Below are 15083 nucleotides of genomic sequence, written 5' to 3'. Positions count from 1 at the left end.
GGTGCATAGGGATCACTTCAGAATCATCTTATTGAAACAAACAAACAAACAAACAAACAAAAATCATCTTATTGAGTTCCGATTTTGAAAGTTTTTGTTGCTGTTTTCAGTAAACAACCTGTAGCCTATAACCCAAGGTCATGCCTGTGTTAAGGATTTTTATTTGAGAAACAGATGGACAGCTAGAACTGAACGGTGTACTTTGCTCCTCCTCTGACTAGTTTTTGTGCATGGGTGCATTCTACGACATATCATTAATGCAATAATAGTGTATATGTGGTGGATTTATACCAGATCAATCCACACATCATTTCACTTTATTCATTGTTCTGCTATGCTTCCCCAGTTGCATTATTGACATCTAGAGGGACACTCCTGCACTATAGCACAACAAAAGCAGGACATAAAATAAGCCAGAACATTTGTTGTATAAAAAAACTATAGGTTTTCAGCAGGAAGCTATGGAACATTCACCAATTGCAAATAAAGCAGTATATCTGCCCCAGAACTTCTGCAGGTACAAACAGGATCACTTATTATTCATTCATTCATTTATTTGTTAAATTTGTATACTGCCCTTTAGCCGAAGATCACAGGGCAGTTCACAACATAAAAATACAAAATGAGAACACAAAATACATAACAAAATAAAAACAGACCAATAACCTCCCCTACCACAAACTCAATTAGAAAGATATTAGAATGTTTAATCAGCCCAAGGCCTGGTGGTAGAGAAACAACAATTATGTATGTATGTACATACGTACGTACGTACGTACATATGTACAGTCAAACCTCGATTGTCGAACGTAATCTGTTCTGGAAGCCCGTTTGGCTTCTGTAATGTTCGACAACCAAGGCAGAGCTTTCAATTTGTTGCAGGAGCTTCTTGCACTCAAGCAGAAGCCACGTCGGATGTTCGACTACTGAAAAACGTTTGAAAACCGGAGCATTTACTTCCATGTTTTCAGCGTTCGGGAGCCAAAACGTTCTAAAATGGAGGCGTTTGGGATCCAAGGTTTGAGTGTATATATAACTACCCTGGTCCCATCACAAACACAATGAATGCACAATAAAAAGGATAGCCATACACTACCACACTTCTGTCAGTATAACATCAAGTATCTCTCAATCAAAATGTTTATTTTAATGAACTGAATAGGGTGAAAGATTATGAGTCATGGGTGTGTGGAGAATGTGCTTAGGTTAGCTTAGTTTCAGGTAAAGTTAAAGGGAACTCTGACCGTTAGGTCCAGTCGCGGATGTCTCTGGGGTTGCGGCGCTCATCTCACTTTAGTGCTGCTTTGTTAATTGCATTTTATAGATTGCATTATTGATGATCTGTTAATTATTTTATATTTATGCGGTATTTGTGATGTTCTATTATGTTATTGCTATTTGTTGTTTACAAGCTGCTTTGGGTTCATTTGAAGGAAAAGCAGTATTCAAATACAATCAATCTGGAAAGTTACTGCTTTTGTCCTGACTACAAAACATACATATCAAATACTCTTTCAAGCATGCATAAAGGGGTCGTCCCTACTGGATGGGATTGCTACAGAAACATGAAACTAGCTTGGACAGATGCAGGTGAGAAATGGTTGCTTACCCTGTCAAGGGATGGGCAGTGGTTGCTGCCTGTCATCTCAGCTTCCCAGGGAGCAACGCTGGGGCAGGCAGTGAAAAATCCCTGGGCTGGCCACTCTGATTGGCGGGCTTTCCCACCACCCAGTTGTTTGAACCCTGGCCAATTTGGCCAGGGTAAGTAGAGGAGCTTGAGAGCAGACCAGACCAGGCTTCACTCCAGTCCACCCTTGGCTGATAAAAGCTGGCTGCACCCGACCCCCTGGGAAATAGTTGCTCACTTCAAGAGCTTACTGCTGAAAATATTTTCTAGTGTAACCACTTCTGCAATATTAGAGTATCACCTTTCAAATATTGTTACTGAGCATGGCTGGCAACAGGATTTCTTCATGTGCAGTTATTTTAACTATTACAGAGGGAAATAAAAGCACAATGGGTTTTTGCACAACAGGCATACTTTCGTCTCACTGTCTTTAGCTTGGATATAAAGTTCACAGTCATTTTATTCCATTTTCTTTTTAATCCCATTGAAAAATATATAATGAAAGTAATAAAAAAAAAGTTGCTCTGTTGGAGGTTTTAAATTAATTTATATTCATGACTCTTAAAAATATTACTTGCACTTAATAGCATCCTGCCCAAGTAAAAAACCTCGTTCTACCATCAAAATTATATATTTCTTCAAAATTACTGTTTTCAAGTCAGGAGAAATGTGAAAAACGGCGATTCAATGCTCTATTTATAATCCTTGTTTATAGAAAGGATTTCCTCAAATAACCTGAATGGGCTGCAAAGAAAAAGAAAAATATGAATAGGGACAGAAATAGTAGCCCAAGTTACAAAATCTCCAATACTGAAAGCTCTTGTGGGGTTGGAATTAACCATTTTAGAGAAACTGAGGAGAAAGAACAGTCACCAGATGGGCTTTTGTTGGCTGAAGTCATAACTTATGCTCCATCTTTTCATCAGCAATTCAGGATCAATTATACTTTTAGCCAAGCAATTATGGTGAATGGTCTCTCTTAGGTGGCTTAAAATTAAAAAGCCACAGCTGTCTTTTTGAGAAGCATGAGAAATACAAAAAATAAAGCAGAGAAGGAACATGGTCTCCTACACTGTTTTGCATAGAATTTATTTTTGTCCAGATAAGCTTTGTTAGTGGCGGTACAGATAGTCTTGTTGAACAATTTTCTTTCATTTGCATCCCGCCCTTCAGTATTTCCATTCCCAGGATGTCTTTTATATATAATGTTTAGACAAACAATGTAACAATGCAATTAAATGCAATCAAACAAAAGGCAGCAGGGCAGCCAATGGTTCACCATTCAGCAGATTATTATTATTTTAAAAAAGGAATATATGCAATAGCACTTGTAATGTAGTAAGTACTATGGAGATAATGCGGTTATATAAAATATGGGTTATTGAAAAAGATGCAGTAGCAAAGATTAATAATAGGACCCACAGAAGGGAAGTTGGGAAGTCCAAAGATTCGGAGGGATCTTTAAATGTGGATGTATATGGCTGTATTGTTATAATTATATACTTGTAAAATCAAATAAGAATTTTATATATATATATATATATATATATATATATATATATATATATATATATATCAGGATAAAGTTGGGTTTTTGTTCTGTTTTTAAAATCACAAGAAAGAAGACACAAGACAGGAAGCAATTGTGGCATTAGGTGTTTTCAGGTGTGCTAAACATTTTTTAGGTTAGTGTACCAAGTGTGGTACACTATTTCATACTATATGTTTTCTGAGAAGCAGCTGCATGCACCAGAAAAGCTTTTCTTTCCCCACATTTTCCAGATAAGGCAGACAAGGTCATAGAGCTAAATTCTGCTGTGAAATGTCCTATTCAATATACACAATTCAAGAGAAATATTTTGGTGTAGGAGTGCATTATTCTTATACAGTGGTACCTTGGGTTGCATACATCTTGGTTTGCATACGTTTTGGATTACAAACACGGCAAACCCAGAAGTGTGTGTTGGTTTGCAACCTTTTTTTGGATTACAACCCATTTTTATTTTATTTTTTGGATTATGAACAAAAAAATATTGGAGGCCCCATTGGGTTACAACCTGTTTTGGTTTACAAACAGACCTCCGGAACGGATTATAGTTGTAAACCAAGGTACCACTGTACTGGGGCGAACTTCTTAGAACATACGATCAGGTTTGAAAACTAGAGGAACAAATTCAAAGCTTCAGCAAACTTCTTTATTTCAACTTGATTAAACTATGCTTGTTGCCTTGCAGTCTTACTGTTAGGAATCAAGATGAAAGAGCAGCATCACATGAACTCAGAACAGACGCTATTCCAAACTGTGAAGAAAGGTAAGAACTAGCTGGGTAACAAATCAACACAGAAGACTAATTTTTGTTTCTACACTTGTGTCTATCCATCTAGGCTGCATAAACAACATGCATTTAAAGCGTGTGCATGCACACACACGAAACAATCCTGGGAACTGCAATTTCTTAAGGGTGCTGGGAAGCTCTGTAAGGGATAAACTACAGTTCCCAGGATTCTTGGGGTGGTGGTGATGGAAATGCCTGATATGTATGCAGCCTTAGACTCCTACAACTGGAGGTGGCTGCCACACACATAGCTACTTGCATAGAACGCATGTCCATGCAACTCTGATGATTATTTGCCTATTTGCAGAAACAGGGAAGGCTAATTCTAGCATCTTTTTTTTATCTTCCCCTTTATTTTCCCATAAAATCTTAAGAGAAGTCAGTCGCCATTGTCATATTTCCTAACAATTTAAAACATGGCAGATATATGCCCTGGAAATACATGACAGGTTATAGGGATGTGCACAAGTCGCAATGTATGCCTTATATCTGCAGTTTTAGGAAACCTTATCTGTTTGCAAGTAACTCTGTAATTTGAGTTCTGAGCTGCTCTGTTTAAAACAACGTTCTGGGCTGTATCCAATGTCAGTCATACTCCAAGTAAACCCACTGAAATTAATGGAAATGTCTAACTTATGCCCATTCTTTTCAATTCTTTTCAATCAAAAACAGAGTCTACTGTGAACAAGATTTATTTGGAGACATCCCTCTGTGTTTCCCCATTTATTATAATGGGTAGAATAAAAATGATAACTTTTCCATGTTTTGACCAAAGTAGATAAAATTTTTCAGGCACTGGAGCCTTGCCAGAGTAGTTCAAACGCACCAATTTGCAGAAAAGGTCCAGGAGACTTGTATGGGGAAATAAAAGGGATTAATTTTCCTCCATAATCCCTTATGTGGAGGAGAACAGGGGCTTGTCTATTACCTTACCTTAATTAAGTGGTGGCTGAATGATTTGTCTTCCTATTAGTACATCTTTCAACACTTTGCAGCTTCAGCATCTTTCTGGATGTTATTTGTGTTCTCCAATAGGCTTTAAAAGCTTTTATAGGTCTCCAATAGGCGAAGAGCTCTCGGTTGTCATTTATGTTGTTTAAGCAGGACAATGTAAGCGTTTTTAAAAACTTAAAATAATGCTTATTCCTTAAAAATTTATTCTAACAGAAAAAAACCTGTTTTAACAGAAAACAATCCAGAGCTCCTCAGTGCTCTTCAGGCAGCATTTTGGGTAGCCTCACTTCTTGAAAAGCTCCTGGACATAGAGAAACATAGATATTATAGATCACGTAAGAGATGTTATATAGGGACTCATAAGAGCCGTAACTTGTACAGAGTGATATGAGATTTTGTGGGCACTCTGATCTGCTCATGAGGGATTATTGACATTTAACTCAGGGTGAGGAAAGACCCTCCCAAATCACCCCAATTTGCCTCATTATTCAGCCCACACACAAGAGGTGAGGCACACCTGTAGCAGTCTATGGCATTGTTCTGCCCAATAATTAACACTGCTGCTGGCAACAATAAGATGAATTTAGCAAGTCATTTACTCAAATAGTAACTTGCCACAGGGTATATTTTTAATTGGCAAGTCAGTCGTCTACATCTTTAGCTGAGTGGTGAAATTGTTGTTCCTTCACTTTCTTGGATTTTCAGTTAGCTGTAGGGCAACAGCAATATTTTCTGCTCAGCACTCAGTAAGGCTGGTATTGCAGCATGCCATAACATGCATTTAATCTCCTGATTTCTACAAAATTATCACCCACTAAAGTTCTCCTCTTGTACTGTTAACTTGGTAATGCCCGGTCTCTATTTTTCATTCGTATTACAGCTCAACTCCAACTCTTGAAGAAGTGAGTGCCTGGAGCCAGTCCTTTGACAAATTGATGAGAACGCCAGCAGGTAGAAACGCGTTCAGGGAGTTCCTTCGGACAGAATTCAGCGAAGAAAATATGCTTTTCTGGTTGGCCTGCGAAGATCTAAAGCAGGAATCCAACAAGGCTATAATTCAAGAGAAAGCAAGACTAATATATGAAGATTATATTTCCATTCTTTCTCCCAAAGAGGTTTGTAACCCTTTTCGCACTATTTTGTAGTATACCCGATTTCAAAAGGACAAAGTCAACAATCTAAAATGAAAGATCTAATTGATATTTCAAGATGTTTCCATTCAGGTATGTAGCTAGTGCGGGGGGTGTGTGTGTGTGTGTGTGTGTGTGTTTTTTAAAAAACAACTGGTTGTGGTTTTTTAAAAAGCTGTTCTATTCTTATTTTATAACAAGTTTTTCGGCTTGCTGAAAATTTTGGGGGGCTCTTTCAGGCACAAAAGGTGGCCATCTGAGATGAAAGGAGCAAAATTATAGTGAGGGGTAAAATGTGACATTTGAAACTTTGTGAGTTGTAGGTCTAAAATCTTAAACTGCCAAGGAATATAATTAGTCTGGCATTCCAAAATTAGTCTGGCTGAAGCACTTTGAACGTACGAGGGTGTCTGACTGTAGGTAGGAGGCTCTTCTAGTCTCTGATAGGTGCCTTGTTGTTGTTTAGTCGTTTAGTCGTGTCCGACTCTTCGTGACCCCATGGACCAGAGCACACCAGGCACTCCTGTCTTCCACTGCCTCTCGCAGTTTGGTCAAACTCATGCTGGTAGCTTCGAGAACACTGTCCAACCATCTCGTCCTCTGTCGTCCCCTTCTCCTTGTGCCCTCAATCTTTCCCAACATCAGGGTCTTTTCCAGGGAGTCTTCTCTTCTCATGGATAGGTGCCTAAATATAGCCAATAAAGGTAAAGGTAAAGGTACCCCTGCCCGTACGGGCCAGTCTTGACAGACTCTAGGGTTGTCCGCCCATCTCATTCAAGAGGCCGGGGGCCAGTGCTGTCCGGAGACACTTCCGGGTCACGTGGCCAGCATGACATCGCTGCTCTGGCAAGCCAGAGCCGCACACGGAAACGCCGTTTACCTTCCCGCTAGTAAGCGGTCCCTATTTATCTACTTGCACCCGGGGGTGCTTTCGAACTGCTAGGTTGGCAGGCGCTGGGACCAAACAACGGGAGCGCACCCCGCCGCAGGGATTCGAACCGCCGACCTTTCAATTGGCAAGCCCTAGGCGCTGAGGCTTTTACCCACAGCGCCACCCGGGTCCCAGAAATATAGCCAATAGGTTATACTTAAACATCTGAAGGCAGTCTTTTCAGGGAAGTTTTTAGTGTGTGATGTTATATTGTGTTTTTATTGTTTTTTGTTGGGAGCCACCCAGAGTGGCTGGGGCAACCCAGAATATAAATTATTTTATTATTTATTATTATTATGGTGCAAGCCTACTTTAAATCCATCCTGTCATTCTACACAAGTTAAATGTTTCTCCTTCAACTGCAAATAATTTTAGCGTGCTTATCATTAGGTCATTAGTGTACATCTCACAGTCTGCTGTGAGACAATAAAAACATAGCAGAAAAGGCCTATTTTTATCATTATTTTTACTTTCCTTAGTTCTGTAACAGAATGCCTACATAGGTTTCAGTTCCACTACAGTCACATTAACTCTTTTCCACAATTTTCGATAGAGAAGATTAACAACTGCTCTTAACAGCTGTTTTCTTTATTTACAGGTCAGCCTGGATTCCAGAGTAAGGGAACTTATCAACCGGAATATGCTGGAACCATCGGAACATAGTTTTGATGAAGCACAACTGCAGATTTATATGTTAATGCTCAGAGACTCTTACCCTCGGTTTATGAACTCTGCCATATATAGGGACTTAGTTGAGTCTCTCTCTCAAAAATCTGCTGAATCGTAGAGTTTTATTATATTTCACACCCAGTAATCTAAATAAACAAGGGAAACTTGGGGCTACCATACTGTCCGTCAACATGGAAATTAGAATTATTGAGTTTATTACCCAAAAATAACTCAAGACATATTGCGTATATTAATACAATGTCAAAAAAGTGTTCTAAGATGGAAGGTTTCCAGAACCCCAAGCTATTTGCAGTTTTGGATAAGTTACAGTAAGATAATGGGATATGGAGATATAAAAAAAAAGTCTTCAAAAAGGAGCAGCATATGTAAGATACAAAAGAAGAAAACCTATTGGAAAAAGCTTTAAAAATTTCTTAAAACTAATTAGGAATAAAATAATAAATTTAATTAGGAAGTGGAGGAAGAGTAGTTGTTGCGCCTTTCCCCAAGAATCATATCAAAGTGCTGCACCAGTGGGATCAGGGAAATTGGTGTGTAGGTTCACCTTAATGCTATTCTGTCTCTGAACACTTTGCAGAGATGAAAGCTGTGCACTCAAGGGATCATAAAGTACATGGTCTAATGCTGAAATAACCATGAGATAAGTACTGCATGTTCAAATAAGCTTTTGGAAGTGTGTTTCTTCAATGGTCATATTCCCCATCGCTCTCACCCTCTCTTCACTGGCATGGAGTTCAGCCTTAGAACACATTCCTGGAATTCAGGCATAAAGAGAACACTCCTCTTCCATTAACATCATTTGGAATTTTGCCTCCAATTTCAATGGGAGCCGAATGTCAACCTTTCTTGGACATAAGCAGCATGTTTGAGGTCAATAAGCCAAATAGAAGTACAAACATTTAACATATAAAGGACTGAAAAGCATTGGTCAGAATGCTATCACCTATAAAGTGTTATTTTACTATTAGTATCTATGGAATGAATTTTAGAAGTTGCATTGTTAATGTTTCTGGAAAAATTAAAGAATTTATTTAGAAGAGGAAAAGGAGTTGGGCATTTACTACTTTAAATAAAGCACAAAATGCATGTCAGCTGTTGTCATTACACAATTTGTCACCAACATACATCTGTATTCATGTCACAGCTATGATATGTATGTATTAGGGGATGTCCACCAATTGGATTGGAACAGCTTCATCTTAACCAATTAACAGATGAATCTATTATGGTCACTTTCAACAGTTACTGAGATCAAATACTTAGGGTTGTATAAGTATTTTGGGGTTGTAATTGTGCCAGTGGAACAATGGGACATCCATTTTTGCTCCTCCTTTGTGCACCCCACCACCAACTGCTGATTTTCCAGGTTTCACAGGGGGCAGAGACAGTTCTGTCATACTCACAGAAGTTCTTTGCACCAGCAGAGCTGCAACACTGTATACGGCCCTATTCTCTTTTGAACAGGCAAATAATTTAGAAATTGTTTTCAAGATGCATAGTCCGAGGTTTGAAAAATGTATATTAATTGTGGAAACTATCTGTGATGTACACACTTTGTAAGAGACCACTTTCCATTTTAAATCCAGTTATTTCTCATACTTCCATCCAAGCAGCAGTTAATATGCAAGAGAGGTCACAGGGTTCAGTTAAGTGTTGCACTTAATCTGATTGCTGGTGAATGTAACACAGTGTATGCATTTTAAAGTACAGTTCTTCATAAATTCCAGAATCCACAAGTTCAATATTTGAGTCCCAAATCTGCTTCAAATGAAGGTTAATATTTGAGTGGACATGTTGGCTTAGTACTTCAGGACACTGTTCGGCTTAAGCGTTATATGCTAACATAACTACAGACTTATTTTTAAAAAACTAAAATGTAAATAAAAATGCCAAAACTATTTTGTAGATAATGGAAAATATTTTAAAGCCATCTTTTAAAAGATTGCAATGATCTGTTCAGCAAAAGGTGTTTAAAGTTGAATGTTAACGTGACAGCATTACCCAAGGGTTTTATTTTTCATAAAAAAGTAATAGTATGCTTTTCTCTATTTTTGCAGGGGGGGTGTTTTTTGGAAAACAGCATGGATGAAGAGAGTTAACCCCCTCCTCCTCCATGGATAGTATCATTTTTAGAAGGATCATGGATCACCTGCTGTTATATCGTGTTGCATCCTTAAAGTGAAAGGACAGGGACTACGAGAAGATTATTCTAAAATATAATCCAGACTAGAAGCTACTTGTTACTTTCTTCTTCTAGCCTTTCAACAGCATTCCCATCTGGGCACTGCAAAACAAAAGCATTAACTAAGACTCCTCCCCACTGGGAGAAAAATATGCATATACACTAATTTACTTGATTGTTCAATGCATTTGCCATGTTAACCCCATTTTTTAAAAAAGTAACAACGAGCTGTGTCATCACACCGCATCAAGGGAGACAAGCTGGAACAAAGTATATATTGTTAGAAACACTTCACCTGTGACCAGAAGTTCCAACACCTTACTCCATAAATAATGACAATTACAACCACTTGACTCAAGCAATAAATACCACAGCAGTATTGCACTTTGCAATTCAAGACAAGTCCAGGTTCATTTCCACCCACCCTCAATTTACTAGTTGGCCACTGGAATCCTAGATCTGGGGTAGAGAATCCATTATTCTCCAGGTGTTGTTGAACTCCAGTTCTCATCAGCCTCACCCAGCACGGTCAACTGTCAGGGATGACAGATGTAGTCCATCAACATCTGGAAGGCCACAGGTTCCCCAGCCCTGTGCTAGATCATATAAAATAGACGAGATAAATGCAATACTTCTATTTTTGATTTATGAAAATATTTATTGTTTTATGTACACCACTTAAACATTCCGATTACCGGTAAGTGGTTTATACATTTTTCTAAATAAAAATCTAGAGTTGCCTCTCAGACAGAACAAGTTGCAGCAACTCAGGTAAAATTAATCATCCTTATTCTAGGGAAAGCATTGCAAATGCATTGGAGCACCTAAGAAATGGTTCTATAAAAGATTCACCCAAATCTTTGCTGAATAATAGAAATTTTAACCAAATCTAGTATAATTAACTATAGCTGCAATGCTATATATCTGGGAATAAACCACACTGAACTGAACCAGTTTCCAAGACAACATGCTTAAGCAAGTGAACTTGGTTTAACTTCAAGATCACCTATGAAATCTGAATATATGGTAAGAGTCAAGATAAAAGCTCAATGTGAGATTAAATATAGAGCAACCCTAAATCACTATATGACTGATCCAGCCAATGCATATGAATACCAGGCTATGTTATCATGACATCCATACGGCATTATCTTTCTTTCCATGTCTTAGCAAGTTCAATAGCAGTGGGCGAGTCTCATGCTAAGAAGCAACATATTGAAGGAATAAAGCATATCCAAAAAGCTTGCCAAAAGACGGGGGAAGGTAGTTTATGTCAGAAACTGAATTAGACAAAGATCTACTGAAGAGACATACCGAGCACAAGCCAGAAGTACATTATCTTGCCCTCCCACAGACACTGTTGTACCCCATTCTTTCAGGTATAAAAATAAATGTGCCTCTCCTCTCTACTAATGTAAAACTTTTAAGCATGCCAGATAGACTGCACTATTCTGGTGTTTCCCCCCTTTAATACTGAGGACTCGGTGACTAGATACATTTAATAGAAATACATCAGAAATACATCATTAATTCATTTAGTCTGAAAGCTTATTCTGCAAGAATTGCAAATGAATGCTAAGCAGGCACATATTTTTTACGTTCCTCATTTCTCATTCAGAGCAGATCCTCATAACATCCTTGACTGATTTTACACTTTATATTTTAAACATATTAATTATATTAAGCGTCATACACTAAAAATAATAAATTGGGTTAGAATCCATAGGGAAATGTGTGCTCGGGAGTACTGCACACACAATCTGGAGTTCAGGTTTCTAGTTTTCATGGCTGCAGAAAAGAGCTGATTTCTAAAATGAATGCAAACATCTTTCCTCCCTACAATGCTACAAATCTTGGTGATTTTACAAAAACCATGAAGAACCTGTCCAACAAAATACTGGATAGTATTTTTGTTTTGCTGCACCAAGAAAGCCTATAATTAAAAGTTTAGCTAGTGTTTCTAAGTTAAAATCTCATATTCCTAATAGACACAAGTTACAGTCTGAACAGACATGCATAGGATTGAACTGTATGTGATATAAGAACTGGTTTCACTTCTCTGACTATGCTCAATTGAAATAAAATAATAAAGAGAATATTACTTCCAGTAGCACCTTAGAGACCAACTAAGTTTGTTATTGCTATGAGCTTTTGTGTGCATGCAACCGTATCTGAAGAAGTGTGCATGCACACGAAAGCTCATACCAATAACAAACTTAGTTGGTCTCTAAGGTGCTACTGGAAGGAATATTTATTATTATTATTTTGTTTCGACTACGGCAGACCAACACGGCTACCTACCTGTAACTATGTTCAATTGATTGCACATTCCAATTTATTTTTTAACAGCATTTGCATCTTCAAAAAGTGGCTTGTCATGCATAATGAAAGCCTGCTGTACAATTGTTTCCCACACATGCTGGGTATGTGGAACCTAACTGCATGGATCCAATTCAGTTCACATCAACAGACCCTAACCAAGAAGTTACTACGGCACTGAATATTAAGAAGCTAGACAAATAGACAAAAATGTCCTAATATACTTGAATCCGAGTTCTTATTTTTATTCAGCCATCATTTGTGATCTTAGGAAGCCATTCTTAGTTTCAGCTTCCCATCTGCAAAGCAAAAACATTAACTTCTGCTGCAATGACTGCTGCAAGGTTAAGCAACACGTGGTACTAAGTATACTGCAACAGTTATATGAAAGAGTCATGTTAAGTGTAAGTCCATTAAACAAGTTTTAGAGAACTGGAGCCCACTGGGCGTTGCAGAAGCCTTGCACATGGGATCCCAGCAGCAAGAGAAAGCAAGTGTGAGATCCAGTATCATGAAGTGTTGGACTAGGATCCAGATGCCCAGGATTCAATTTCCCACTCAGCCATGAAGCTCACTGTGTGTCCTTGGGCCAGTCACTGTCTCTCAGTCTAGGCTATTTCACTGGGTTCTTGTGAGGATAAAATGGGAAGGGGGAGAACCACTTTGAGCTCCTCAGATAAAAGAAAGAATATAAATATAAGAAACAAATAACTGCAAGCTAAGGAAAGTAGCCTTCAAGCAAAGAATACAATCATCATGATAAGCATCCAAAGAAATGTGGTAGCAAAGTCTATTTAAGAGTTTTTAACACAATATTTTGCAGATGATTCATATTTACCATCACAATAAGTCAAACCTACTGTCACTGAATCAATATACCCCAGGGTTTGGGGGATGAAAGCCATTACTACTTCAGGCTTGGTATTTATCAAGCAGCAGGACACCCATTAGCAACTTGCAGCATTCTAGTCCCTTGACATTATCAGTTAGAGGTCTGCCCTTTATATATACCAATAACTTCAACAGAACATTTATACACCTATTCTTTTCATTATACAATATTAAAATTGTATGGACACCTCCAACTAGGACAGTCAATTCATCCTGACCTCAGGTGCTTACATTCACTGCCCTTTAATTTTTTGGCTTCATTAGCAAAAACTACAAAGCAGCTAAATAAATCTCTAGAGAGCACCGTTTACAAAATGCTTTAAAATTGTTATTGTTGTACTGTATATCAAAACATCTCAAGTTCCAAGAAGAAAAAGCTCCAACGAAGGAAATTTAGGACACAATTTTTGCAGCTTGGTTAAGCTTCCCACTGTTTCCCAGTCTGCTAGAAACCTTAGTTATGGATCAATATGTTTTATAGATATCAGCAAGTTTACTCATGTTTACATTTGGCACCCCATCCTCCTCTTTATTACTTGAATTAGTATATTCTGTCACTACAAATGAAATCTTCAGATTAATAGTGTAATAGCATTCACATTTTGTTTTTATTTGCAAACCAACACATTTGGGTACGTTTTATTCAAATCACCAACACTAGTAATGGTATTATGCAAGCTGTATTTAAACACTGACCTGGGTCACTTCAGACAAGATTTTGTAGCTAATGAGGTTTATCCACATTTTTATACCTGTGTTTAGTATGTATGGAACAAAGCTATTTCTACAAAATTTTGGGAGCTCTTGTTTCAACGTATCTAATTGAGAAGATCCATTTTTACCAATTAGACCCCCTGTAAAAGCTTCTTTTGGACCTACAGAAATGGAATTTAAAGATAAATGGATTTTCAGATTCTCATTGAGACATACTGCATAACTGAGATATACACTGCTGTCCAAAGCCAGCTGATCTTTAAATAACCATAGGCCCAGGAAGCAAGACAGGAAACAATGGAATACAGTTGGAGCTTTAAGAACATAAACTACATGAATTTCTTTAGTAAATCATAGAATTATAGAGTTGGAAGGGGCCCTGAGGATCATCTAGTCCACCCCGCTGCACTGCAGGCATACACATACAGGAACTGAATCAGACCAAACATGTATATGCTTAAGTACTGTCACACACACACACACACACACACACACACAAGCACGCAGGACATAACAAAGATAATCAGATATTGGGGACAAACCAATAATGTTTATCAGAGGTATACTATCTTTGAACATGGAGCTTGTCCATGAATGTTCCTAATCTTTAACCTAGTAGCCAGTCATTATTAAGAAAGATCTTCAAGTTTCTCCAGCAGTTCAGCTGAAGAGAAATAGTTTTTTATGATCAATAGTCAGATGAGTCTTTTCAGCTATTAGAGATGCTGCTATAAAAGCTACACGTGCAATTTATCACATGGATCAATATAGGTTACTTGTATGAACAATTAGAATTCTAACTCAAAATTAGATTTAATAAATGTTTAAAGCACAGTTATAATTTGGCATCAAAAAGGAGTCACCAAAATAAAATTAACAATCTGAGGAGAGTGTGCTTGTATTTAGAATTAAGACTTTAAGTGCTATAAAAATGATGAGACAGAAATTAGCACCATGTATATAATAAACATATGTCAAATGAGCAGGTTAATGAGTTTTGCTACTGAGAAATGTTACTTTTGATTACTTGAGTATCCTATTCTCTTCAGTCAACATGGCAACATGGAATAGTACCCAAAAAATGAATTCTGCAGTAAATGAAGTCAAAGTTTGTCATGTTGCTCTTATTGTGAATATGAAAATGAAAAATATTCAGTTATCCATTCCATGTCAGTTTTTTATCTTTTGAAGCCATGTTTAGTAAAACTCACGTTCTAATAGATTTATATACCATACCAAAATATAAATGATTGTAAGAACTTTGCTTTTCAGTATTTCCCTAACAGTCAGAGAAATATTCTAACAAAAT

General features: G+C 37.6%; 1 protein-coding gene across 6 annotated transcripts in view; it reads left to right on the top strand.

Annotated features, from left to right (window-relative positions):
* The window catches only part of RGS20 (regulator of G protein signaling 20), a 48643-nt gene extending 39884 nt beyond the window's left edge, over positions 1-8759 (top strand). For all 6 annotated transcript variants that reach the window (XM_053396159.1, XM_053396161.1, XM_053396160.1 and 3 more), the window contains 3 exons: positions 3862-3939; positions 5798-6032; positions 7577-8759. In XM_053396159.1, coding sequence (XP_053252134.1) covers positions 3862-3939; positions 5798-6032; positions 7577-7765 — 502 coding nt within the window. In that variant the 3' untranslated portion in view covers positions 7766-8759. The remainder of the gene's footprint in view (positions 1-3861; positions 3940-5797; positions 6033-7576) is intronic.
* The last annotated feature ends 6324 nt before the right edge of the window (positions 8760-15083 follow it).

Source organism: Podarcis raffonei, chromosome 7 (genome assembly GCF_027172205.1).
Source record: "Podarcis raffonei isolate rPodRaf1 chromosome 7, rPodRaf1.pri, whole genome shotgun sequence".
Lineage (NCBI taxonomy): Eukaryota > Metazoa > Chordata > Lepidosauria > Squamata > Lacertidae > Podarcis > Podarcis raffonei.
This window is presented reverse-complemented; position numbering and strand designations above follow the sequence as displayed.